This window comes from Phacochoerus africanus, chromosome 4 (assembly GCF_016906955.1).
Source record: "Phacochoerus africanus isolate WHEZ1 chromosome 4, ROS_Pafr_v1, whole genome shotgun sequence".
NCBI lineage: Eukaryota > Metazoa > Chordata > Mammalia > Artiodactyla > Suidae > Phacochoerus > Phacochoerus africanus.
The window spans coordinates 82,953,137-82,980,560 of record NC_062547.1 but is presented as its reverse complement, the minus strand read 5'-3'; the positions used below and the strand labels follow the sequence as shown (position 1 = coordinate 82,980,560).

General features: G+C 41.7%; 1 protein-coding gene across 2 annotated transcripts in view; it reads right to left on the bottom strand.

Annotated features, from left to right (window-relative positions):
- The window catches only part of ARHGEF28 (Rho guanine nucleotide exchange factor 28), a 340,195-nt gene that overhangs the window by 193,554 nt on the left and 119,217 nt on the right, over nucleotides 1–27,424 (bottom strand). For both annotated transcript variants that reach the window (XM_047778093.1, XM_047778094.1), the window contains exons 3-4: nucleotides 9,761–9,908; nucleotides 6,827–7,120 (exon numbers count right to left, since the gene is read on the bottom strand). In XM_047778093.1, the coding sequence (XP_047634049.1) occupies nucleotides 6,827–7,120; nucleotides 9,761–9,908 (442 nt within the window). The remainder of the gene's footprint in view (nucleotides 1–6,826; nucleotides 7,121–9,760; nucleotides 9,909–27,424) is intronic.

Here is a 27,424-nt window from a genome sequence, read left to right as displayed (position 1 = left end):
CGCTACCTAATTCCATAGGTTGGGAGAGAACTACTGTGTTCCCAGGGGCAAGGCCATCAGTCCTCTGAGATGGCAGCTGCAGTTCCTTTGGCATCTTTCCCTAAAGGGCAGCCTCCCCACTAGTGATGGCAAGTTTGGTGCTTGCCAGCCATGTAGGCTTCTGGACACACAGTGAAAGGAAGTAATTTGGCTGAGCAGGAAGGGAAGATTTTAACTCAAGTTATCTGAGTGTCAACAGAATACAGCAGAATATTTTAGGACAGTTAACCTAATTGTCCACATTATGCCAATCTCTGAGAAAAGATTTCTGCCCAAAACACAAAGAAAAAACCCCAGAACAAAGATAAAGTAATCGTGAGATTTTATTGGATATTAATCTGCTGCTCGAAGTTTTACTGTAAATGCTGATGTCCTGAGACCCTGCAAAAGCCCTTATCATAAAAGCTATTTCACAGAAAGAATGGATTTAATTTTACGAAATAGAAATCCAATTTTATTTATGGCACAAAATTAAATAAAACACAGGATATTTCCTTCCCCAGGACAATAACTTAGTTGCATTGTGAGTAATGATGGGTACGGTGCAGGGCCAAAGAAAGGCTCTGCTTTGCTTTACAAACACAATACTCTAGTCAGGCTATGGCCTTTCTTTTTTTTTACCTTTTTTTTGTCTTTTTTGTCTTTTAGGGCTGTACCCATGGTATATGGAGGTTCCCAGGCTAGGGGTCTAATAAGAGCTATAGCTGCCAGCCTACACCACAGCCACAGCAACGTCAGACCCAAGCCGCGTCTTCGGCCTACACCACAGCTCACGGCAACACCGGATCGATCTTTAACCCACTGAGCGAGGCCAGGGATCGAACCCGCCACCTCATGGTTCCTAGTCGGATTTGTTTCCACTGCGCCATGACAGGAACTCCAGGCTCTGGCCTTTCTACAGGTTCTCAGGCCTGCCTAATAACTCTCAGTGATTGAAAAGAAAGAAAAATTAGGGATTTGTTATAAAATGCAAGGAAACACGGTACTGCTTCACAGTAAGGCTCCCATTAAACTCTTCCATGACAAAATCACTACAGACATTAATACTCATTCCATAACATCCTTCGTACCCTCCTGGAAAAAAAGGATAAATACATACAAAGATTTTTAAATAAATGGGAATAGTAGGGCTTTAAATAGCTTTTGGATAGGTGTTAGGAGAAATAATTAGTAGGCATTCTACTTACAATGCCACTACCATTAATACATGATAAACTCCAGCTGGCCAAATGCCACACTTTATTTATTTTGCTTTTGTCATTTACCTGCCTCAAGCAACACTAATAAAATGTATGCTAGAAAAAGATGAATTAAGCACTTAAGGGATTCTAAAGTGCTTAGATTAAAACTATACTGCCTTGAAGGGAAAGGACCAAGATGGTAACACAGGAGACTCCTGAACTTCCTTCCCCCCATGGAAGCACCAAATGCACAGCTACACACAGAGCAATTCCTGCTGAGAGAAACCCAGTAACGAGCTGAGTGATGCCTATACACAGCGTAAATGAGAAAATACCCACAATGAAATGAGTGGGAAGGTTGAGACAGACTCTTGCCGTAAACTCCACCCCCAGCACACAGCACCACATAACCAGCAGGGAACCCTCAACTCCCAACTTCTCCTTGAGGAGTGAAAGGTTTTCATCCCTTTATATAGCATCATAATGTTTAAGGCTCCCATTTGCGGGATGGACCCCAAAACAACCGACTCTAAGGCAAAGAGGACTTGCATCCCTGAGTCCCTCGGGACTATATCAGACAGAGAAGCAGTTCTTGATGGGCACAGAAGCATGTATCATAGCTGTCTCCCCAGGGCTTGGTGTAGAGTGAGCAAGCAGAAACACACATCTCCCACTATTTCTCTGGAAAAAAAAATGACTCTATACTTTATAACCTGCTGCCTGTGGGTCTATCTTCTAATTGGCATGCACCTAGGGGCTGGATGTGATTCTCCCTGGACCCCAAGGAAGCCAGTTGGCAATTCCCCTACTTCCTTGCTCCAGCTCACTCCAACAATAAAGCCAGGTCACCAGCATCTCTCTTGAAGGAACTGTTTTTATGGCTGTCGCTCAAGGAACGGATCCCAGATCACTTAGCTTTGATAGCCAATGGGGCTGTAGTAGATAGAGAAGCAGATTAATGGGTGTGTACATAAGTACTTGCTACAACTATCACCCTAGTTTTCTTCACAGAGGAGCAAACCAAAAAAACCTATCTCCCAGTCTTTCCCTGGAAGGAATTTGACTGCATACTTTCTCATCTTATGCCTTCTAATCAGCCTGCATCTAGGTGCTGACTGGGATCCTCCCCTTTACGACACTGATGGGTCTTGGCACACACTGGGAGCCACTAAGAACAAAGACAGCCACTTGGACTCTCACAAAGATTTAAGAGGCAAGCGGGAGCTTGGCTGGGATGACTGACAAGGTTCATCTACACAAGACCAATCTGTCAAGACTGGGAGGGGTGGCTGTTTTTACCTGATGCACAGAAACCAACACAGAGTCAAGGAAAATGAAGAAAGAAAACAAGTTCCAAACAAAGTAACAAGATAAGTCTCCAGAAACTGATTTTAATGAGATGGAGAGAAGTGATTTTTTTCTTATAGAGAGTTCAAAATAACAATGATGGGAGTTTCCGTCATGGCTCAGCAGAAGCGAATCTGATCAGCATCCATGAAGACACAGGTTTGATCCCTGGCCTTGCTCAGTGGATTAAGGATCTGGCATTGCCGTGAGCTGTGGTGTAGGTGGAAGATGCGGCTCAGATCCTGTGTTGCTGTGGATGTGGTGTAGGCCAGCAGCTACAGCTCCGATTTGACAGCTAACCTGGAAATCTCCATATGTTGTGGGTATGGCCCTAAAAAGACAATAAATAAATAAAGAAATAACATCGCTTCTCGGCCTTTTGGCTAAGATCAAGTGTAATAAAGAAATAACAAAGATGCTTATCAAGGTCAGGACCGCAGTGCATGAACAAAGTGAGAATTTCAATGAAGAGAAAATATTAAAAAGTATCCAGAAATCACAGAGCTGAAAAATACAATAACTGAAAGTAAAAATTCAATAGAAGAGTTCAACAACAAACTAGATCAAGTGGAAGAAAGGATCAGCAAACTAGAGGACCAGGGTTGGGGGTGGGTGGGGAATTTATCTAATCAGAGGAACAAAAAGAAAAAGGGGTGTTAACCTGTCCCTGAACACTGATGTTGCAGAGAAGTTCTGCTACAAGCTTGGCTTCAGGCAATGTTATCTCAAGTACTACAAGCTCTTCTTAAAGAATATCTAGAAAAATGTACCTGAACTTTCAAGGAATTATTTACAATACCAGGATCTTACCCTTTGCCTAATTTTAACTTGTTTTCCACATATGTACATACCATCTACTCTCTATACACAGAAATCCATTCACTTACAAACACAAAAGTCAATTTTCACTAAGGAATAGTATGATATTCAGATATTATTGTAGAAGCTTCACCATACATGATCCAATTCAATCTTCACAACAAGCCAGTAAGGTGGGTGCTATCATGTCTCACTTTAGAAATTAAAATTGTGTGGCATCAGAACAAAAATAACTTGTCTGGAGGTCTCACAGCCAGGAAGCAACTGGGCCAGGATTTGGCATGTAATCTTAATGACTATGATGTTAGACTTGTTTTTCAATAGAATACAATGTCTCATCATATAAAGCAACTGCTCCCACTTTTCTCATGGAAACACATATATCTATACAATATATATTTGTATATATACTGGTGACATAAATCTGCACATTTTAACAATATGGGTAAATCAAAGGGTCAGGCCTGAAAAACATGAACACATCTCCAAATATCAATCAAAATGGCAATAAAGTTATCCTTGGCAACTTGGTGATTAGCCCAGTGTTCTTCACACTTATTTGACTATGTATCTCTATCACCAAAAATAACTCTGCATGTGCCCTCAACACAGAAAACTGTATGCCTATGCCATTGCCAACGCACAAATTGAAGATTAAGAAATCTTCACTTATTTCTAAATTTCTAAACTTTGGGTTGAAAAAAAAAAAAATACAGCATGTGGGTAACATGAATCCCAGTTTAGAGGCTCTTAGTTTGAGCTATTCACATACAATTATGAAGTTCCACAACTTTCAATAATTTGTAGTTTTGCAGAGGCACCAACTGAACCACCACAGACTCCAAGCTGCTATGCTGAGACAGATGCTCAGCTGGGAAAGGAGCTCCCTCACTGACCTGCACCAGCCTCTTCATGAGGCTTTGAGGCTCTTTACTTAGGGCCTCGTCAATGGAGACTACTGAAAAATTATGAAGTCTCTGATTTGTCAAAATGGGTCTGCCCTTTTAAAATACAAAATACCCTCTCTTATTGTTGATAGATCTTATTTTACTTTTTATTTTTTTAGGGCTGCACCTGTGGCATATGGAAGTTGACAGGCTAGGGGTCAAATCAGAGCTGCAGCTGCGGGCCTACACCACGGCCACGGCCACAGCCACACAGGATCCAAGCCATGTCTGCAACTTATACCACAGCTCATGGCAACACTGGATCCTTAACCAACTGAATGGGACCAGGAATCAAACCTGCATCCTCATGGATACTGGTCAGGTTCATTATCACTGACCTACAATGGGAACTCCAATAAATTTTGTTTTAAAAGCCAGAAGCTTAATAAAAATGAAGTTTCTTAGCTAGGAAATATATATATATATATATATGCCTATGTGTGTGCGTATGAATGAATATATGTATCTACATGTATATATACACAAATGAATATATGAATATATGTGTATATATACATAGTTCCTTGGCCAGAATACATTTTTTCATCATATATATAAATAGAATTACAATAGCAATACCTAGGATATGCAACTCCTTAAAGGTCTCAGGATACACCCCTCATTCATTCCAATATTTCTTGAGCACCAAGCCCTTTGCTAGGTCCTTAGGATAACAAAGAGCAGAACAGACACCACCCACTCCCTCAGGAAGCCCACCCCTTCATTCACTTACCACACAGCTAAGTGGCTCACATGTGAGGCAATGGCTCAATGCTGAACTAGGCTGGTGGCTTCTTTCATCCACGGTCTTAAGAAATAAGAAGCATCTTTAGGAGTTCCCACTGTGGTACAGTGGGTTAAGGATCTGGCATTGCTGTAGTTGTGGCATAGGTTGCAGCTGTGGCTCTGATTTGACCCCTGGCCCAGGGACTTCCATATGCCAGGAGTGCAGTCAAAAGAAAAAGAAAAGAAAAGAAGAGAAAAGAAAAGAAAAGGAAAAGGAAAAGGAAAACATCCTTAAGTGCCAAGGAGAGTTTTAGTACAACTCTAATTAAAGGAAAGAAATGGAGATCCTCTCTGATTGTGGCTTATGGCCTTATGAGCTGTTTTTTAAAAATATGCCCCTTTTACCTGGAGTAGTGCACTTAATCTTATCCATGATCAAATTTAAACCAACCTGTAACCAGAATTTATCAGGAAGCAGAAACTCTTAAAAAGAGCATCATACAACCACAAAGCTAAAGCCACGGGAAGAATACAGAAAAACAGCAATATTATATGTTTGTGTTCAATAAAATACAGAGCAATATTTCTATCTCCAATAAAAGTATGTTATTTGTAATCACCATAAGTAGCATCTACTGATGCTACTAGCCTCATGCATGGTATGAGCTTATAAACAGCTTCTATATCTCTGTTCACACAGATTCCAAATGGTTTTAAAAGTTTATTTAGGAGCTCCTGTTAAAGTCTATTTAGATGCTCAGTGCTAACAAACCGACTAGCATCCATGAGGACAAAGGTTCTATCCCTGGCCCTGGGTTGAAGAATCCAGCATTGCCATGAGCTATAGTGTAGTTCAAAGACATGGCTTGGATCCAGCATTGCTATGGCTGTGGTGCAGGCTGGCAGTTGCTTTGACCCCTAGCCTGGGAACTTCCACATGCTGCAGTGCAGCCCTAAAAAGAAAAAAAAAAATTTATTTAATGAAATTAAGAGTCTATTTAGTCATCTAGTAAAGAAGGGGCATCCAGAAGTAACTCCAAAAGTTAGCATAAATACAGTATATATGACAGTGACACCAACATTTTTTTTTTGTCTTTTCTAGGGCCGCTCCCGTGGCATATGAAGGTTCCCAGGCTAGGGGTCGAATTGGAGCTGTAGCTGCCAGCCTACACCAGAGCCACAGCAACACAGGATCCAAGCCGCGTCTGCAACCTATACCACAGCTCACGGCAACACCGGATCCTTAACCCACTGAGCAAGGCCAGGGATCAAACCTGCAACCTCATGGTTCCTAGTCGGATTCGTTAACCACAGCGCCACAATGGGAACTCCAACATTTTTAAAAGTCAAAGCACTGGTTACAGTTCCTACATGGAAATTTCTTCTCAGTGTTCCACAGAGTTGGCTGCATGTCCTTTGTTCAATGACTCTACCTATTTGGAAACAGGGCACCAATAGCTCCTTCTTATAGCAAGAAAACATGCTGAATGAAGTGGAGCCACAGCCCAGAGCAGGTGGCTCAAGAGCCTGGCACAAAGAAACTGTCCTTCCTTCCTTGAGGCAAAGCTCTTCACCTCCGGGAATAGAATGGCATCAATTAGCCCAGAGATTTGTGGCACATGACATCAGGATCCCAGCTTGATCGGTACAAGGCTTGGGTCAAAAGCAGGCAGGCAAACCCACCCAGAGAAAAAGGCAACAAACTGTACTGCACATTTTTCACTCGACATGGAGAGAAGATGCCCGAATTTTCTGGTAAGGACCCACCTTCAAGTGAAGAATTTCCCAAGACAGTCCATCCAATTGGCAACTCCAGATGGGTCAGGGCCAGCACTAGCTCCTCGTCCAGAGCAGGCAGCGCCCCCTCCGTCAGGGCAAACGGGGTCAGCAAGGTCTGATGGCTACTGGCTGTGAGGCGATCGGCTTGGGTGACAAGCAAACGAGCCAGCCTGCAGGCCAGGTTGTCCACATAGGTCACGGCATCGGAGCCCATGGTCACCGGGGAGTAACCCTCCGAGCAGAGGCACACGGACACCGTCACCGTCTCCTGCAGCCCATGGCCTGGACGACAAGACAGTGAACATTTCACCCCAAGTCTGCAGAAGCTACTTTCCCAGTATCCAAAGCCTCAGCCCAAGCAGACCAGGAGAGCAAGACCAAACGGAAAGGCAGCCACATAGCATTCAATGCTACCAAGCCTGGGGGTCCAGAATCAATGCTGACCCCATCTTCTTCCAGGGACTTCTGATTTTCGAACTAACCTCTATGAGCGCTGAGCATTTCAGTGTCCATTCTCCTGTCATTACTACTGTTCTCGGGCATAACTTCACCTTGCGCTTCAACCCAACCCTCAGATTCAAGTGTGTTGTCTTCAAGGCTTTTGCCCTTTTCCACCTCCTCTGCCAGCATTTCCTGGTGAGTCTTATGTGTCTGTATTTTTATTGAGGTGAGAGTTTTATAAGGCAGCACCAGAAGGTTACATAGTTACTCTATTTCCAAAGAGTTCTTCTGAATGTGATTGGGGGGTGGCAAACATTACTCAACACAAACAGTGTATATGTTGTTCACTGCCCCCTCCACCACCTCTGAGAATGGCTTCTCTGTATTGCAGATGTTCTCAGTACTTCTGCTATGGTGGGGTCACCCCATCCCGCTGCCACTCCCTCCTCCTCACACTCTTCTTTCATTATGTCCAGGGTGGAGAACTCCTACCCAGCTACGTTTTTATGTCGTCCTTGGCAGAATTTCCAGAAATTACTCCCCGAAAACTTTTGTGATTGTGATAATCATGGCTGGACAGAAGAAGGGTTCACGTTCAGCCACCATGGGCCCTCAGGCAAATGGCTAATGGGTGTAAAGCATCCTTGCCCTGCCTTAGTCTCCAAAGCCTTTCCCCCAAAGCTCTGCTGCCAGGTCACAAAGAATAAGGGCATCCCCGGTTTCCCACACAAGAACTACTGCTGTTTTCACATCATTGCCTCTTTAAAGGGCTCCAGCAGTACATACACAGAATTCAGCCCCCACCCTCACACTAGACATATCCAATATAGACTAGAGAAATCTGTTGTACATACTTTGGGAAGGGACCCTGGCAAAGCTGGATCCAGGAAACTTTAAGACTCAGAAATAGGAACGGTCACTTGCCTGCAGGAAATTAGTTAAAATCAAGGTAGGCGCCCTTCTTTCTAAGCAGATCACAATAGAATCAAAAAGATTTTCTTTAACACGAAAGGAGTGGGAAGGCGATTCACCAATACAGGTAAGTAAAGAAAAAGACCAAAGTTTTGACGTTTGGAGGGGCACTTTCAGTATTATTTTTCTTCTTTCTCTCTAAGAGGCCTGAAAACCAAGAAAAGAGGGCCAAGCTACATGCAGCAAAAAACAGCAACATAAATGCCAAAGCAAAAGGGCAGAGGCAAAGGAGGCTGGCAGTCAGTGTAACTCTGCATTACTAACGTGGTTTGACCTTTTTTTATGAGGATGGGAGTTACCGGGCCTGAGAGAGAAGTATTTAAAACTGCCCAAAGTTCCAGAAATTGCACAACAGATTGATTCAAAGACCAAACCCAGGTAGGTCAGAAAGGTCTTTGTACATGGCTACAATCCCCACTATGTCTGTGTTTGCAGGTTTAAGGTTTTCCTTTTCTCCATCTGCAACAGACATACTACAGAAGCACTTAGAAACATTTTTTTTTAATGAGGTCAGTCTTACCTGTTAAAAAAATGGGAGTTCCCATCGTGGCTCAGCAGAAACGAATCTGACTAGCACCCATGAGGACGCGGTTCAATCCCTGGCCTCGCTCAGTGGGTTAAGGTTCTGGCATTGCTGTGAGCTGTGGTGTAGGTCGCAGATGTGGCTCAGATCCAGCATTTCTGTGGCATAAGCCAGCAGCTACAGCTCTGATTTGACCCCTAGCCTGGGAACCTCCATATGCCATGAGTGTGGCCCTAAAAAAAAAAGTTGATAAAATTTAAGAGGACCTGAAAGACCCAAAGTTAAAGAAAAGTGACCAATCAACAAACAAGAATAACAGCAAAACCCCTCCTTTCCCATAGGTAATGGCATCTTAATGACACCTTCAGATTAGTTCTTGATGTCTCAGTTGCACAACCCATATCCCAAAAAAAATACAAAACAACAGTATCTGAGAAGGGCTGGTAGCTCATGATAACACATTAATGCGATATCTTCCTTTGTTGTCTGTCACCGTGGTACTTGAAGACATCTGGAAGAATTACATGTTCCGGAGTGAGAATAGTTTGGTGATGGGAAGAGAAAATTCTGGAGCCTGAGATCCAGCAAGGAAGCATCTGGATGCACAGGCCACCAAGGAAGGAACCCCGCCGCCCAGGTGAGCAAAGCAGAGAGAGGTGGCCCCTGGGGCTGCTGGACTGACCACAGGAGAAGGAGGAAGAGAGAGGGAAGATGACTGTCTAAGATCTCAGATCTGCCTGAGCCGTCCCTGGCCATGGCCCCAAGACTCCTCCTCTGCACTGCACCCACCACAGCACCCGATAACCCAGTGTTGAGGGCTCTTCCTTACACACACACACACACACACACACACACACACACACACGCACGCACGCACACACTCTCACAAAACCATAGGTTCTCACTCATACCCATCCCGCCTTGCGGCACCATGAAGATGCTCGCAGACAGATTTCCCGATTACACAATAAGGAAGGGCGCCTCACCTGGAACACTGGACTGGAGAACGTTATCCGCCGTGCGCTCTGCAATCACGATGTGCCTCTGATGAGATCCATTATAAATAAAGTAGAACTCAGCATCTTTAGGAAGATAGACATTTTTGCCAAACTTCGCGTAGACTGTCATCTGCCCCTGAAAAATGAATAAGTCAAGGAATCATCACACGTCTTGTCCTGCCTCTAAGAAACCACAATCGAAAGGGCCCCAGTCCAAAACAGGGCCCTTTGTGATGTTCCCTTCCTGTGGGCGAACTCAAACAGCACGAAGCCTTCTTCCCAAGAACAATGTTTCAGATGACAGGGGGGCTACTTTCTGATCTATTTAAGTAGGGGTGTCAGAGCTGGTTTGCCGTTTTCAAACTTGAAGAAGGGAGAGTATAGGAAAGCCTTTTTTTATTAACTAGATGTGTATAAACATGATACTCTGTTGTGTTTTACTTCGCTTGAATTCCTACCTGATAAACATCATCGTTTGTGTTTATTTTTTCCTGCACCAGGGATACCCCCATAGTGTCAAGCATCAACGTAATTATTCTTAGCAATGGCCTTACCCTCCACTGGACCGCAGTGGGTTGCAAGAACCTTAAATATTCACAAACATGGCCTCATAAATAGCTCTAGGTGATCAACACTGGCGGTGCCCTCGCCCAACCCCCGCCGCTGTTTGCCTTCTCTAAGGGGTCTCCCAACCCTCTTTCTCATTCAGTCTGGCCCCACACTCTCTCTTGAAAGCATCTGGTTGGCACAAAGCCCTGCTAAGTAGCCTGGCCTCAGGGAGAGGAGTTGCCACCCTGGGTCACTGAGGCATACCCTGAGGCAGGGAGGAAGGAATGTGGAGGGAGTGGGCAGCAGGCCAGCGCACCCCAGTATGTGATCATCACAGGTGGTGTGGGAGTGGCTCCATCGGGGCTGCAGCCTACAATCAGATCATCGAGGGACCAGAGGACTTTAAGGCACTGGGGCTCTCCCTCCCCTCAAACACAAAAAGGCAATAAAAGGGGGCCTCCAAGGAGCAGGTACATTCCACCCCGCCCCAGGGAGTGGCAGGGAAATGGAAACAAGGAGGTGGAAAGGGGTTGCCCACTTGGGAGGCCCTCCAGAGCTCAGCTTGGAGAAGCATCTGGGCTTTGGTGTGCTTGCCCAACAAAAACAAGCCCACCCCTTAAGAATTCCTCACCTCCGGACAGGGAGAGGAAAAATGGAAAAGCCTCCACAGTCCCCTGAACATCCCTGTGCCTTTGCTGGATATTAGCACACTATCCCGCAGGACATGGAGTTAGGCCAATCAGGACCAAAAAGAGCCAGTGTGGACTGCCTCTTTCCAGAGACTACATGGTTATTCCAGCTAATTTTAAATAAATTAAAATAAAACAAAAGGCTGTGTTTTCCTAGTGGTTTACAATCCATCACACACATTAAACATTATCTTGAATCATGAACAGGAATAAATACAAACTGTGGGGTTCTCAAAAAACCCTGGTTCATCATTTTCAATTGTCCTTTCTCAGTATGTGAGCACACGTGCGTGAGCATGCACACACACACATACATGCACACGCACGCACACACAATCGATAGAAAGTAACATGCCCCTCCAAAAATCTATCACACAATAGCTTCACCAAAAAAAAAGGTCAGGAAGAGGATCTGAAAAGCAAAAAACAGCAATAAATGCCTGACATGACAGAGAGGGGAAACGTAGATGAAATTCCATTTCCTAAAAAAGGAAGAATCATGTTCCTGGTTTTTAAAGAGATTATTAATTATCCAGGGGCAGAATCTGAGCCAACTTGTTGGTGATTCTCTTTTTTTGTTGTTGTTAGAAAATAAATTGTATAAACAGATCAAAGCTCTTCACAGATCACAAGGATATCTAATCTTTATTCAAAACAAGGATCATATTACTTTTTTATTTGGATAGATGAACCAGGACGATGACTTATGAAAGTGTTTAATTTCCACTCTTTCCAATGCACTACAACCCAAACCAGTACAGTTTTTCTTTTTATTGATTTTTATTTTTTTATCGAAGTATAGTTGGTCTACCTCGTTGTGTTAATTTCTGCTATACAGCAATGTGATTCAGTTATACACACATATATACATACACACATTCTTTTTAAAAAATTCTTTTCCATTATGATTTATCTCAGGATATTGAATATAGTTCCCTGTGCTGTACAGTAGGACCTTGTCAAAACAATACAGTTTTTACAATTCAATTATACCTCCTTTTCAAGACCATACATGCTCTACATTGCTCAAAAAAGACAACAACAGGTCAGAAATAAGACATGGCTATGAAAGAGAGCCGCTGAGATGTCCTAGCTCAAAAGTAATATTCAGCAATAAGGGAGTTCCCTATGTGGCTTAACAGTTTACGAACCCGACTAGGATCCTTGAGGATACGGGTTCAATCCCTCACTCAGTAGGTTAAGGATCCAGCATTGTCATGAGCTGTGGTGTAGGTCACAGATGCAGCTTGGATCTGGTGTTGCTGTGAGCTCTGGTGTAGGCTGCCAGCAATAGCTCCAATTTGACCCCTAGCCTGGGAACCTCCATATGCTGCAGGTGCAGCCCTAAAAAACAAAACAAAACAACAACAACTAAATAAGAAATCAAAGGAGACTCTCATTTGCTAATCACAAAGAGATCAGAAAGATGTGACACATATTATGGGAGAAGGAGGGAAGGAGTGGTACAGAAATGAACAAAGAGACCCAATGAGATAGAAGGGGGTGGAGGGGTAGGTGGCAGAAGAGGAAGACAGGGAAAGAAAATATGCTTATGAAAGAACAAGAGCATTTCCACTCAGAAAAGACAAAGCTCAAAGGAGATTTGGATAAAGCTACAAAGGAGGCGAGCAGGAGGAACGGGATTCTGCAAATGTGCTGAGGAATAAGTACATCATAAACAGTCAGTCACAGGTGACAATTCCTGACTAAGATTGAGGACTTTCCACTCATTGCGGCCACTCAAAATCTACTCCTACTCCTCTTAAAAGGCCACTAATTTTATTAATGGCAATGTTAAATTCCAATTTACAGAACTCCAGTGTGCGTCCATCACTTCCCCCATGTGGATTCAACTGCAGACTCTGTTTTAGGCAATTGAAAACTCTAAACTTGCCTAAGTGACTGTTGGCATCAGTATCAGAACCACTCTGCTTCTATGCAGAAAAAATAGAGATGTGTTATCACCTTTCTGTCAGTTCACCATATTCCCATTTAAAAACCACTCCGTCATTTCACAGAACTTCTGGAAACAATGAGAGGCATAACAGGAAAAATTACCTTCCCAAATTAATCTATAGATTTAATATACTAATCAAAACCCAAACTAAATTTGTCAAATGAATTCAACAAGGTTATTCTAAAATTCATCTGGGAGTTACTATTGTGGCTCAGTGGTTAACAAACCCGACTGGTATCCATGAGGAAGTTGATTCGGTCCCTGTCCTTGCTCAGTGGATTAAGGATCCAGCATTGCTGTGAGCTGTGGTGTAGGTCACAGATATGGCTCGGATCCTGCGTTGCTGTGGCTGTGGTGTAGGCCAGCGGCTACAGCTCCGAGTAGACCCCTAGCCTGGGAACCTCCATGTGCCTTGGGTGCAGCCCTAAAATGACCAAAAAAAAAAAATTCATCTGGAAGAATAAATATACAAGACTAAAAACAAAAGTTTTGTGAAAGAGAATAATGTTTGAGCTGCAGGGACAGGGATTAGAACTCGCCCCTGCCATGGAGGTTATGTAATAATAAAGGTGGCATTTCAAATCTGTGGGGAAAGAATGAACTACTCAATAAATCATTTTGGAACAATAGCTATCTATGAGGGGGAACAACATTCTTCACACCAAATAGTTCAATTCCCAGTACATTCAATATTGAACATAATCCATAAGTGCGTAAAATTATGAAACAATCTTGAATTTTTCATTATGGAACAAAATAATAGCAATTAAAGATACCTAAACTTCATCGATCCTGATACCACCCTAATTTACAACCTTTTTTATTTTTCCTGTTTCCTCACAGTCTTTGTTCAACACACAGCTAATTGTTACCCAGCTATACTCATGGCACAAGCAAACATATGCCTGCGCCCTCCTCTCTTCTCTTCTCTCAGAAGCATTTTCCATGTTGCTGCAACTGTTGGCACCATTTTGACTGCATTCCATCAAGCGTTTGGTGTCCCATAATTTACTAATTGCTCCTCTATTGTTGTACATTAAGGATATCTCTAGCTTTTTAACATTACATATAAATACTAAAATAAATATTCATGTATATTGTTTGTAGTGCTTTCAATTACTTTTTAGAATACAATTCCAGAAATGAAGCCAAGAATGGGCACAATTCTCACAAATTGTGAGACAGATTTTCAAAAATGTATCAAATTTCATCACCACCATGTCAAAAGTATCTTTTTTTTTTTTTTTTTTTTTTGCTTTTTAGGGCCACACCTATGGAAGTTCCCAGGCTAGGGGTTGAATCGGAGCTGCAGTTGCCAGCCACAGCCACAACAATGCCAGATCCGAGCCATGTCTTCAACCTATACCACTGAGTAAGGCCAGGGATCGAACCCGCATCCTCAGGGATACTTGTCAGGTTCGTGAATGCTGAGCCACAACAGGAACCTCAAGATCCCGGGAGTATCATTTTTATCCCAACTTCGACAAAACTTTTTTATTATTTCCTAATAGACAATAAGCACTTCCTCATTGATTTAGTTCATATTTTTTCCACTGCCACTGAAATTTATTGCCTACTTTTATCAAAGCCTAAATGGTGCCAGTATTGTTAGTGGCCATATTAAATTTTAAAGAATTCTAGTTGGAATTGCCTCTTCTATTTACATTTAAATTCACCTTGGTTTAGGCAGGTCAAAATTTTCACTTTCCCAAATGAACCCATTTAAAGCAATATCAAAATCATTCCCTTCCTCCTCTTAGGAGTGAAGGTATATCACCTATTACCTTCTCATGCCCAAATCAAAACCACTCAAATACTGTAAAACTACTTAAGGCCAGGTAACATGGAAAACAAGAATAACAAATCTTAGGTAGAAAAACCTAATATAATCACACTAAATATTTCTCAATATAAGCACAAACAAAAAAGTCAAGAAAATTAAACCAACATTTTGTACTCTCAAGTATCCCCCTACAGAAATTCTACTTATAAAACTCCTCAATAATTCTCAAAGACCAAGCCTTCTGTTGAAATGCTGACAACTATGGACTTCTTTTCAAAGAACCAAAAGATATTAAATGTTTTTGCCGCCTTAAACTATTTCATCCAACTCCCCTGACTCCTCTTTCAATGGTAATTAAGATGGAAATGGACATTGACACTGACGTGTACATTCTAAATATTTTTTCATTAATCTATAATGGTCTCTGATTCGAGGGCTCCAATTCCCTTAATAATTGGTAGCTGTATTATCCCGAGCACTGAGTATTCTTGCACTAATGTTCTCCCTCCCTCTCTTCCTTTCTTCTCTCTCACCCTCCATAGACAACTTCTCTCTTACCCTCCTTAGACAAGGGTTCTATATACACTTTGTTAATGACAGTATCATTTGCTGGACAACAATCATAACCATCTGGTTTCTAAAACACCTGGCATGACTAGGCAATAAGCAAATACTATAATTTCAAATGATGACAATGCCAACAAAGTGTGCAGCTTTCTATAGTGAGGTTCCTTAATCTGGGGCCACGGGAAAAGTCCATAGGGTTTGGGATGCTCTGGAAACGTCTAACAAGAGTTAGCAAAACGGTTTAGCCTGTGTGTCCAACTTTCTAAGGAAAGCTTTATGGTTTTTCATCGCATTCTCAAATGTATCCAAAAATTCAAAAAATGTTATGAACTTTGCTTTTATGGTAACAAACAAAAATGGGAATTTAATAAATACTATTTATTTATTTATTTACCTATCTTTTCAGGGCTGCACTGGCAGCGGTATATGGAAGTTTCCCAGCTAGGGATGGAATCAGATCTGCAGCTGCCAGCCTACACCACAGCCACTGCAATGTGGGATCCGAGCCACGTTTGCAACCTACAGCACAGCTCATAGCAACATCAGATCCTTAACCCACTGAGCAAAGCCCACATAGAACCAGTGTCCTCATGGATACTAGTCAGGTTCGTTAACCACTAAGTCATGATGGGAACTCCTGATTTTATTGATAATTGTTACCATTTCATATAGGAGTAAGACTGTTCTGTTTTCTAAGGTATTCTAGTGATAGACACAGCCTTTATGTGGTATCATTTCTGATAGAAGCACAATGAAGTTAAGTTTTAATTGACATATTAAATATTATAATGAATGTTTCCTTTTACCCGCCATTAAAACCATTATCATACATAACACTCAAAGTGAAATATCAAATTATCTAATTTCTTTGTTTTTAATATTTGAAAACTGTCCTCTTTCCAGTACCAAAAGAAAAGTAATTCTACCCAGAGATTTTTCTGCAGAACTCCATGAGTTGAAGTTGTAAGTTCCTTGAAATACGAATTTCAAGGAATTCATGGTCCCATGTCATACTAAGTGAATAAAGGACAGGTACTCGTTAGTACCAGCAACAGCAGGATCCGAAAGCCAGATTAATAGTCTTGGGCTTCCCAATCTCTGCCCCAACCTGCAAGTTATGTTACCTTTACCTTCCTCAAGCAAAATTCCAAAGACAGTGCTGTGGGCACAAAAATCTTTCACTTCCAATTAATATATTCAACTGAAGTATTTCTTTAAAACAAAGTCTGAAAAAATACAAAAATTACTTCCTATATATTGCATGCTCATATTATATATAAATGTGTATCTATATGCACACATATATTATCTTTTATGTGAACAGAAATCAACATATATAAAGTGCTTTCTTGTGTATGTTCTCATCTTATTCCTACAATGATGTCTGGGAAGCATCACCATGATTGTTATTTTATAAATGAAAACACTGACACCATCAGGTCCAGGGTGTGGCAGAGCCACAAATCAAATCCACATTCCTTTTCCAGGCCGAGCACTCTTTTCTCCCCAGCATGTGACTATACAAACAGAAAGTGTTCAAGTATTAATCAACTTATCTACACCTTTACACTTAACATTTATTTTATTTACCGAATAAAAGGAGTCTCATCCAGAAATCCATGGGTAGATGTGGGGTAGAGAGGGCAGGGGAGGTCAGAGAAATGTTCTTTCATCTCCATAAAGATAAACGCACAGTTTTAAGCATTTATCTGGGGAGAGTGTCTGTCTTTCAAGCAGAGATTCCTCAGAGGATACAAGGAGCATATGATTCAAAAAGGATAAGAACTACTGATTTAAGCATCCTTTGAATAGTGTAAAATATCAAGACATTCAAATTTATTATCCAAACCAAAACTAAGTCAACAAAGTCCAACTGAATATAAATTGGCTAGATCCAGGAGGAAACATCAGAATGTCATTTTTTTATATATATAATGATTTTTTTTCATTATAGCTGGTTTACAGTGTTCTGTCAATTTTCTACTGTACAGCAAGGTGACCCAGCTACACATACATGTATAGATTCTTTTTTCTCACATTATCATGCTCCATCCTAAGTGACTAGATATAGTTCCCAGTGCTACACAGCAGGATCTCACTGCTTATCCCAGAATGTCATTTTTTAAGGAAGGTAAACCAAAATGAGCTAAAATACTTATAAGACATTTCTTCAGAAATATCCTTTGGGGGAGTTCCCGTAATGGCACAGTGGTTAACGAATCCGACTAGGAACCATGAGGTTGCGGGTTTGATCCCTGGCCTTGCTCAGTGAGTTAAGGAGCCGGCATTGCCGTGAGCTGTGGTGTAGGTCACAGACGTGGCTCGGATCCCACATTGCTGTGGCTGTGGTGTAGGCCGGGGGCAACAGCTCCGATTAGACCCCTAGCCTGGGAACCTCCATATGCCACAGAAGCGGCCCTAGAAAAGGCAAAAAGACCAAAAAAAAAAAAATTTCCTTTGGGGTAAGAATGGCTTTCTTTTCCAGACAGGATGAAATACAGCATACTAGGCCAACATTCCCACTGATAACAACAAGAAAATAAAGACTGAGAGATTAGAAATAATATCCTTAAAGGCATCAGAAAACTAATGAGAATAAAATTAAAAAAAAAAAAAAACTTTAGAAAGGGCAGAACCACTCCAAGAAATCATGGAAGCCAGAACACAATGAGATTTTATCTTTTTTTTTTTTTTCTTTTGGCCACCCTCACAGCATGTGAAAGCTTTCAGGCCAGGGACTGAACCCACACCACAGCAGTGACCCAAGCTGCTGCAGTGACAATGTCGGATCCTTACCTGCTGTGCCACAAGAGAATTCCAATGGGATGCTATCCTTAAAACAATGAAAGAAAATAACTGATGACCTAAAATTCTATACCTAACAAAACTAGTCTTAAAAATGAAGCTGAAATTAAACGCTCAAGACATACACTGAGGGAATTCACCGCCAGCAGGCCATCACTAAAAGAAATAGTAAAATAGCATTTATTCAGCAAAAGAAAAAAGTGATCTCAAACAGAAACGTGAAAATGCAAGAGGCAATGAAGCACAGTGAAGTGTGTATATATAACTAATATCTAATGTCAATAATTATAATGTCATCGGGTTTAAAATATTTGTACAACTACAATGTCTGACTACTTATGTAAAAGAGAAGTAGAATTAAGAGTATCTAATAGTTTTAGAAAAGTGTTAAAAGTAATAATTTATTATAATAATAAATATACATGTTATAAGTTGAAGGTAACCACTAACAGAATAGTAAAAGAAGGTACAGCTAACAAGTTATAAAGTAAAAAATGAAATATAAAATAAATAAATCATAAGACAGGAGAAATTAAGAACATAAAATGTACATCAAATAGAGAGCTATAGATATAAATTCAACTATATCAGTAATCATATCAAAAGTAAACAGACTAACTGATCCAAATGCAATACCAAGACAGGTATAGAAATTCAAGAACAGTTACAATATCTATGTGTTGCTTACAAGAGACACACTTTAAAAATAATGCAGAAAGGTTAAGTAAAAAGATATACTATGCAACACTAACCAAAAGAAACCTAGTGTAGCCAAAATATCAAAGTAGTTTTTAAACCAAGACATATTACTACAGAAAAAGGAAAGTTTCATCATAAAATGTCAGTTAAAGAACATGATACAATATTAAGTCTACCTAATATGTATGTACCTAATAACATAACTTCAAAGTATATAAAGAATTAATGAATCCAAAAAGGAGAAACAGACAAATCCATAATCACAAGGGAAACTGTAGCAAGCTTCTCTCAATAGCTGATAGAATGAGCAGACGACACTGACAAGGACATAAAACATCTGAATTACATGATTGCGAAGATTACTAATCAAAAAGAATTACCACAAATTAAACGTATATAGTGATATTTATTTAAAAGGTGTCCATTGTCCAAACCTCTGCATTAAACTCAGTTACACACAGACACAAACATAAAAAATTTCTTGATGACTTTCACACTTGATGGAATGATTCATCACTATAGAATTGAAATAGTCTTTGTTTTTGTAACACAGCTGAATTGAGTAAAAAAACAATTCATGACAGAGGTCAGTAAATGACTCCAGATTCCTCACAAGACCAGAGGCAAGCTTTAAAAAGCTGCTTAGCTTACTTCTTTTTAAAATCACTAACTTACTCACAGGTTCCTTAAAAACACAGAACTCCTAGAAATTAAAAACAAATATCTGATACTTCACATAGATCACTGATGGTGATACACTGGATTGGACATAAAAACACTTAAAGTATAACCTCTACTCTTCCATTATCCCAACATTTTTGGTTTCTTTGGCCACGCCTGTGGCATGTAGAAGTTCTGGGGCCAGGGATCGAACTCACACCACTGCTGCAACCTGAGCCATAGCAGTGACAATTCTGGATCCTTAATCTGCTGCACCACCAGAGAACTCCAACCAATATTTCTCGAGGAATAAATGTCCTGCACTCGGTTCCAAAAAAAATCATCTGTAAAAACCGATGAAAAAGAATGGAAGCAAAACGGCTATCAGTGGGGATTTTAGTCAATAATTAACTAAGCAAGAGATAGCTACTAAAAAATGCTAATTCTGCCCAATTCTGCATTGAAGAAAATCTAGTAACTTCATTAAGAATGGTTATGGCCAGCTCTTCCCTATACCTGTCAGACATATCTGGGCCATGGGATACTTTAATATAAATATAGACAAAAGTGATAACATGCTCAGAGGAAAATGACAAGGATGCTGGAGGGACAGAGAAACCATGCTGTCACACAAGGAACAATTGAAGGAACTGGGACTGTTTTGCCAAAGGAGAAAAGACTCATGGGTATATAGTCATCATTGCAAATATCTGAGGATCTACCATGCAGACAAGGGATTATACATGTTCTGTAGGTCCCAAGGGGAAAGCAAAAACAATGGCGGGAAGGACAGGGCACAGAGTTCAGTTCTACAGGGGGAGCCTTCTAAGGATCAGAGATGTCCAAAAATGACATGGATTACTTCAGTCTAGGAGGAATAAGCACTACAAGGAAATGGCAGCTTTGTTTTTTGTTTTGCATATTTGTTTATTCTAAGAGAATGGGCCTAACTATCTACCCTTGAACTTCCAGAATTTATGACACCTGGCATATAATTCCACATTTCATTTATATCTTAAATATGACAAAAAAAAATGGGTGGGTCTAGATAAGTGGGTGCTTGGGGGTTGTTTGTTTAATTTCTTCCTTATTCTTATGCTTTGGCTTATATCCTAGCTCCTTGGATTGATGTTCAGTTTGTTTTCATTCTCTGTGTTAGCGGTTTTCAAACTGAAATCAAGGGAACTATAGGTTCTAATGGAGGAATTTTGGGACTTTATAAAATTGTTTTTAAATTTCATTTTGGAAAATATGTTTCCAGTTATTTTTATATCTAAAAAGACTGCATCCACTTAAATGTACTGTTTACCAAATTTTAGTACAGTGGAAAAGATGAACTGTAAGGCTAAGTTATGGTTCTCACTGAATTAATAAATGTAATAAATTTGAAGGATATATTCATAATAAAGTTGATATCAAGTAAAAGATTTCTCCTTCAAGAAAAGAAAGATTTGGGGAGTTCCCGTCATGGCGCAGTGGTTAATGAATCCAACTAGGAGCTATGAGGTCACGGATTCAGTCCCTGGCCTTGCTCAGTGGGTTAAGGATCCGGCATTGCTGTGAGCTGTGGTGTAGGTTACAGACACATCTCGGATCCCACGTTGCTGTGGCTCTGGCATAGGCTGGCAGCTACAGCTCCAATTAGACCCCTAGCCTGGGAACCTCCATGTGCCATAGGAGCAGCCCTGGAAAAGGCAAAAAAAAAAAAAAGAAAGATTTGGGGGAGGGATCAAGATGGCAGAGGATTAAGATGTGGCACTCACCTTCTCCCACAAACACATCAAAAAAAAATCTACATGTAGAACAATTCACACAGAACATCCACTGAATACTGGCAGAAGACTTAAAATTCCAAAAAGGGCAAGAAACCCACCACATAGTTAGGTAGAACAACAGGGAAAAAAGAGAGAGAGAAAGGAATCAGGACAGGACTAGCACTCCTGAGAGGGAGTTATGAAATAGGAAAGGAACCCACACCCTGGGAAGCCACTTAACTGATGGGGAGAGATCAGCTGAGACTGAGGGACCTCAAAGCCTCAGAGAAAAGCTCAGCTGGACTGAGAGGGCAAAGCAGAGACAGAGCTGCACAGACCATTAGTAACACCTCCCAGGACACCACAGCCTGAGATGCTCATAAGGGGGCTGGGCACTGAGACTCAGGCTCCGGAGGTCAGTTCTAGGGAGAGAACTAGGGTTGGTTATGTGGAGACAGCCTGAAGGGGTAAGGAGCACTGCACCACAGGCTAGGGGAGTGGAGTGCCACAGCTAAGGGAAACTGGGAGGAGCTCTGGGCCCACAGGAGAAATAAGGTGCCATTGCTGGTGAGGACAAGAAGAGGAGGCATAGTTCACAATAGGAATTTCTTTCTCTGCAAATATGTGGACTCTTGGAGGGCTGGACCACAGGCAGCAAGGCACCTCCTGTGTGGGCTAAGTGTGAAGGGTCACCTCTTGTGTGGTCTACAGGTGGCGGGAGCAAACCACCAAGTCAACTCAGACCCAACACCACCCACGAGGGTCCATGAACAGGCACCACCCACAGGCCCAGTCACCTCAGTTGGCAGGAGCACAAACAAGCACCACCTATTGTTGCTCACACTCCCCTGGAAATGCACATGCCCTGCCACTGCCACTGCCAAACACTCCGGGCACCACCAACACCTGCCTGAGGGTCACAGCCACTTCCCAGGGCCCTGCAACTAAGAGAAGCCTGTGCCACTTTCCTGCAGGTCCTTGCCACTGTCAAGGGCCCAGCAACCAGGCACTGGCTACTAGCCCTGCCCGTTGCCTCCATCTCCCTGAAAGCACGTGTGACACCCTATCAAGGAGATAACAGCCTGCATACACTGAGGAAAGAAACAGCAAGCATCCAAACTCTCATGATGAAAATAAATAGTAAGCTTCACAAAATACCCAGGAGCATTCTTGTATATAAATAGGACTCCAAGACTACAGCAGTTGGTTTCCCTAAACTCACAGAATAAGAAAAATATAAGCAAAATGAAGAGGCTCAGGAATCATTTCCAGTTAAAAGAACAGAAGAATTCCCCTAAAGGAGCAAACAATGAAATAGACCACTGCAGTCTAATAGATACCAAGTTCAAAAATGAGATAGTGGGAGTTCCCATCGTGGCTCAGTGGTTAACGAATCCAACTAGGAACCATGAGGTTTCGGGTTCAATCCCTGGCCTTGCTCAGTGGGTTAAGGATCCGGCGTTGCCGTGAGCTGCAGTGCCAGTTGCAGACCAGCTCGGATCCTGTATTGCTGTGGCTCTGGCGTAGGCCAGCGGCTATGGCTCCAATTCGACCCCTAGCCTGGGAACCTCCATATGCTATGGGAGCAGCCCAAGAAATGGCAAAAAGACAAAAAAAAAAAAAGGAGATAGTGAAAATACTGAAGGAATTAAGAATGGATGTCGACAGTAATCCTTTAGAAAGGAACTAGAAAATATGAGGAAGAGCCAAGAAAAATTACGAAATTAATTTGCAGAGACATGAGCTGAGTTAAAGTCACTGAAGAGCAAAATGAATAATGCAGAGGAATGAATTAGTGACTTGAAAGATAGAATAACGGAAATTACCCAATCAGGAGAGCAGACATAAAACCAAATGAAAACAAAACATGAAATCAATATAAGAGATCTATGATATAATATAAAGTGGGCCAATCTACAAGAGAAGAAAAAGAAAAAGGGATGAAAATATTTTTGAAGAAACTATGGCTGAAAACTTTCCAAATCTAAAGGAAACAAATATCAAGATACAGGAAGCACAGAGGACCCCAAACACGTTGAACCCAAACAAGCCCACACCAAGACATAATAAAAATGGCAAAAGTTACACATAAAGAGAGGCTTATAAAGGCAGCAAGAGAAAAACAAAGAATTAATTATAAAGGAACCCCCATTAAGGCTCAGCTGATTTCTCTATAGAAACACTACAGGCCAGAAGAGAGTGGCAAGATATATTTAAAGTTCTAAATGAGAAAAAATTGTACCCAGCAAGGACATAATTTAAAGTAGAAGGAGAAATAAAGAATTTCTCCAAGAAACAAAAGCTAAAAGAGTACAGCAATACTAAACCCATTCTAAAAGAAATATTGAAAGGGCTCCTCTAAATAAAAAAGAAGTGAGAAGAAATAGGATAGAGGAAATCACAATTAGAAAGTAATCACTTGAATAAGCCAATATACAGATCTAAAAGGAAAAAAAAAACATTGTAAAAGCAACAATAAACACAAGGAAATGCAAAAGAATAAACATGAAGGTGTTAAAAAAGGACATCAAAATCATAACATGTGGGGAAGGAAAGAAATAAAAGCTAGACTTTTTTTTTTTTTTTTGCAATGTGTTTGAGTCTATATGACTATCAGGCCAAGGCAAGTACATATAGGAAGGGGTTAACATACTTGAAAAACAGGGCAACCACAAATCAAAACCAAATATTGCATTCACAAAAACTAAAAAGGACACAGGCGTAAAATAAAAGGAAATCATCCAACCGAAAAAGAAAGGAACAAAGGAGAAACATAGAATCAACTAGAAAACAAGGTTTAAAATGGAAATAAATACATATTTATCAATAATTACCTTCATTTATCAATGGACTGAATGCTCCTATCAAAAGACATACAGTGGCAGACTGGATAAAAAAACAAGAGCCTACAACATGCTCTCTTCAAGAGACTCACCTTAGGGCAAAGGACAACATAGATTCTAGTTGATTCTATGTTTCTCCTTTCTTCCTTTGTTCCTTTCTTTTTGGAAACAAGTCAGGATCAGAAGCCACCTGTCCCTTCTCTTCCCAGCCCCCCATCACCTTTGCTCAACCACAGAGCATTCTAGGGCCTGTTGCTTTTCTCCTGACTCTTTCAGTTCTCAATGGGAGCAAAGGAAGGTAAAAGCCAGCTCAGTCACAGAAGAGAAAACAGGAAGCCACAGAAATCGGAGAAGCAGGACAATGAGGAAAGAGCATCTTGAGACCCAGATCAGCCCCAGCTCCCAAAGCCTGCGTGGGAGACAAGGAAAGGAAAAGATGCCAGGACGAGGGTGCAACAGGAAGAAAAGGAAAAAGCGGCAGCAGCCACAGGCTGAGGAGTGATGACAATGGCCAAGAGGAGAAATGGCTAGAAAAACCAAGCAACGGGGAATTTAATTGAAACAGGAAAAGGGCAAGAAAGATGAAAAATAGGTAAATGAAAATGAGCAGAAGAGAAAGAAATATCCACTCTACCAGGAACTGCAATCTGGAAACACTTTTGGAAAAAAAAAAAAAAAAAAGAAGGGAAGCGGGGGGGGGGGGGGGGGGGGGGGGGGGGGTGGGTAGGATCTGAATTTTGATACCTGCAAAGAACGTTTCACCTCATTAAAAATTAAGAATGAGGAGTTCTCGTCGTGGCGCAGTGGTTAACGAATCCGACTAGGAACCATGAGGTTGTGGGTTCGGTCCCTGCCCTTGCTCAGTGGGTTAATGATCCGGCGTTGCCGTGAGCTGTGGTGTAGGTTGCAGACGCGGCTCGGATCCCACGTTGCTGTGGCTCTGGCGTAGGCCGGCGGCTACAGCTCCGATTAGACCCCTAGCCTGGGAACCTCCATATGCCGCGGGAGCGGCCCAAGAAATAGCAACAGCAACAACAACAACTACAACAACAAAAGACAAAAAAAAAAAAATTAAGAATGAAGGGCAAAGGAAACAGTAGAGAAGGTGCATTTTTGCGACATGTCATAAATGGTGGAGGGTGCATTTCCAAACTAATCACATCCAACTACTTGCCACACCCCCATTCTAGTAATTTCACCTTTCCTAAGTCATATACAGCAGGGCAGGGAGAAGGGAAGGGCACATTTAGAGATTCCTTTCTTGGTCTCCCTTTAGAATCAACAATGTCAGAGTTCCTGTCATGGAGCAGCAGAAACGAATCTGACTAGGAACCATGAAGTTGTGGGTTTGATCCCTGGCCTCACTCACTGGGTTAAGGATCTGGTGTTGCCATGAGCTGTGGTGTAAGTCACAAACATGGCTCAGATATGGCGTTGCTGCAGCTGTGGTTGTAAGCCAGCAGCTATAGCTCCGATTAGATCCCTAGACTGGGAACCTCCATATGCCGCAGGTGGGGCCCTAAAAAGACAAAAAAAAAAAAAATCAACATGGCTTTAGAACACAGGAGCCCACTTTCCTGGCCTCATCCTTCTTTATCCCTTATTTAGGATTCTCTCTGAATTTTCAGGTCAACTTTTTAGGGTTCTTGGTACGTGAAAACTAGGACCTACCTACAGAACTGCCAAATGTTGGCTTCCCCAGAGGTACCATTCACCCTCTTCCTAATTTAGCACAATGTGCAGTGGTACAAGAACAACATTTGTAGCAACACACACACATAGAACCAATCCAAAAAAGGCTGAGCACACAATTCATCTTGTTAAGAATAAAACTGTCCACGTCCTCGGAACTTCCCTACTCATGAGGCATTTGGACATGCTATCCTATTTGAACCTCACAATCTGCAGAGACACAGACAGGTGAGGGATTGGCCCATGAGCCACCAGGTGGCCAGAACAGCTCCTATGACCCCACATGCATTTATGCCTTCAGTCCAGGTAGGTAGGAGTGTCTACTAGGCTCCATGGTTCAAACAAATCACCCACCCTATCATCCTAGTGGGAAGGCAGACACAAGGAACAAATAATTAAGCCTCCAGTATGTGAATGATTCATAAGACCTGATAAAAAACAAGGTGGAGTAGAGAGAAGGAGATTTTAGACAGGACAGTAGGACACAGCCTCTAAAGAAGCAGCATTCTAATAGAGTAAGAGAATGAGCCTTGTGCATATGAAAAAGCATTTCAGGTTGGGGGAACCAAAGACCCTGAAGTGACGTGTGCCTGGTGTGTTTGGAAAACAGCGAGGAGACCTGTTGGTTGAAGCAGAAGAGGAGGGACATGGAAGACAAGTCAGCAGGAAGTACAGGCCACCACAAGGATGTGGGTTTTAACTCTGCAGTGGGATGCCCTTGCATAGGTTTGGGGAGAAAGGTGACAAAACCTGAACTTCATTTTAAAAGGATCCCTCCAGCTGCTTTGCTGGACATAGGCCATGATGGGACAAGAGTTAAATCAGGAACCCTGGCAAGAAATGACTGGGCATACTCTCCCCATCACAGAGGCCCTGCCAAGAGGAGGCAGATGCACCAGTTTCCCAGAGATGACATCTTTATTCACCTCTGCTTATCATTGACTACAGCAGCCCCAGTAGCCCTGTGCCACTGAGAAGATGGGAACCCAAGGCCAGAAATGGACACTCTCCATTGTGGGAAAGTAGGCAGTTGTTCCGGGACCCTTGCAGAAATGCTGGCCTATAACCCAGGCCCTTCCTTCCATTTCTTGATTTTTTTATTGTTATTCCCCCCAACACAATTTTTTTCCCACTGTACAGCATGGGGGCCCAGTTACACATACATGTATACCTTTTTCTCCCATTGTCATGCTCCGTTGTAAGTATTGACATAGTTCTCAGTGCTATACAGCAGGATCTCATTGTTAATCCATTCCAAAAGCAATAGTTTGCATCTGTTAACCCTAAACTCCCAATCCATCCCACTCCCTCCCCCTCCCCCGAGCAACCACAAGTCTATTCTCCAAGTCCATGATTTTCTTTTCTGTGGAAAGGTTCATTTGTGCCTTATATTAGATTCCAGATATGTGATATCATATGGTATTTGTCTTTCTCTTTCTGACTTATTTCACTCAGTATGAGAGTCTCTAGTTCCTTCCATGTTGCTGCAAATGGCACTATTTTGTTCTTTTTTATGGCTGAGTAGTATTCCATTGTGTATGTATACCACGTCTTCCTAATCCAATTGTCTGTTGATGGACACTTGGGTTGTTTCCATGTTTTGGCCATTGTGAATAGTGCTGCAATGAACATGCAGGTGCATGTGTTTGTTTGT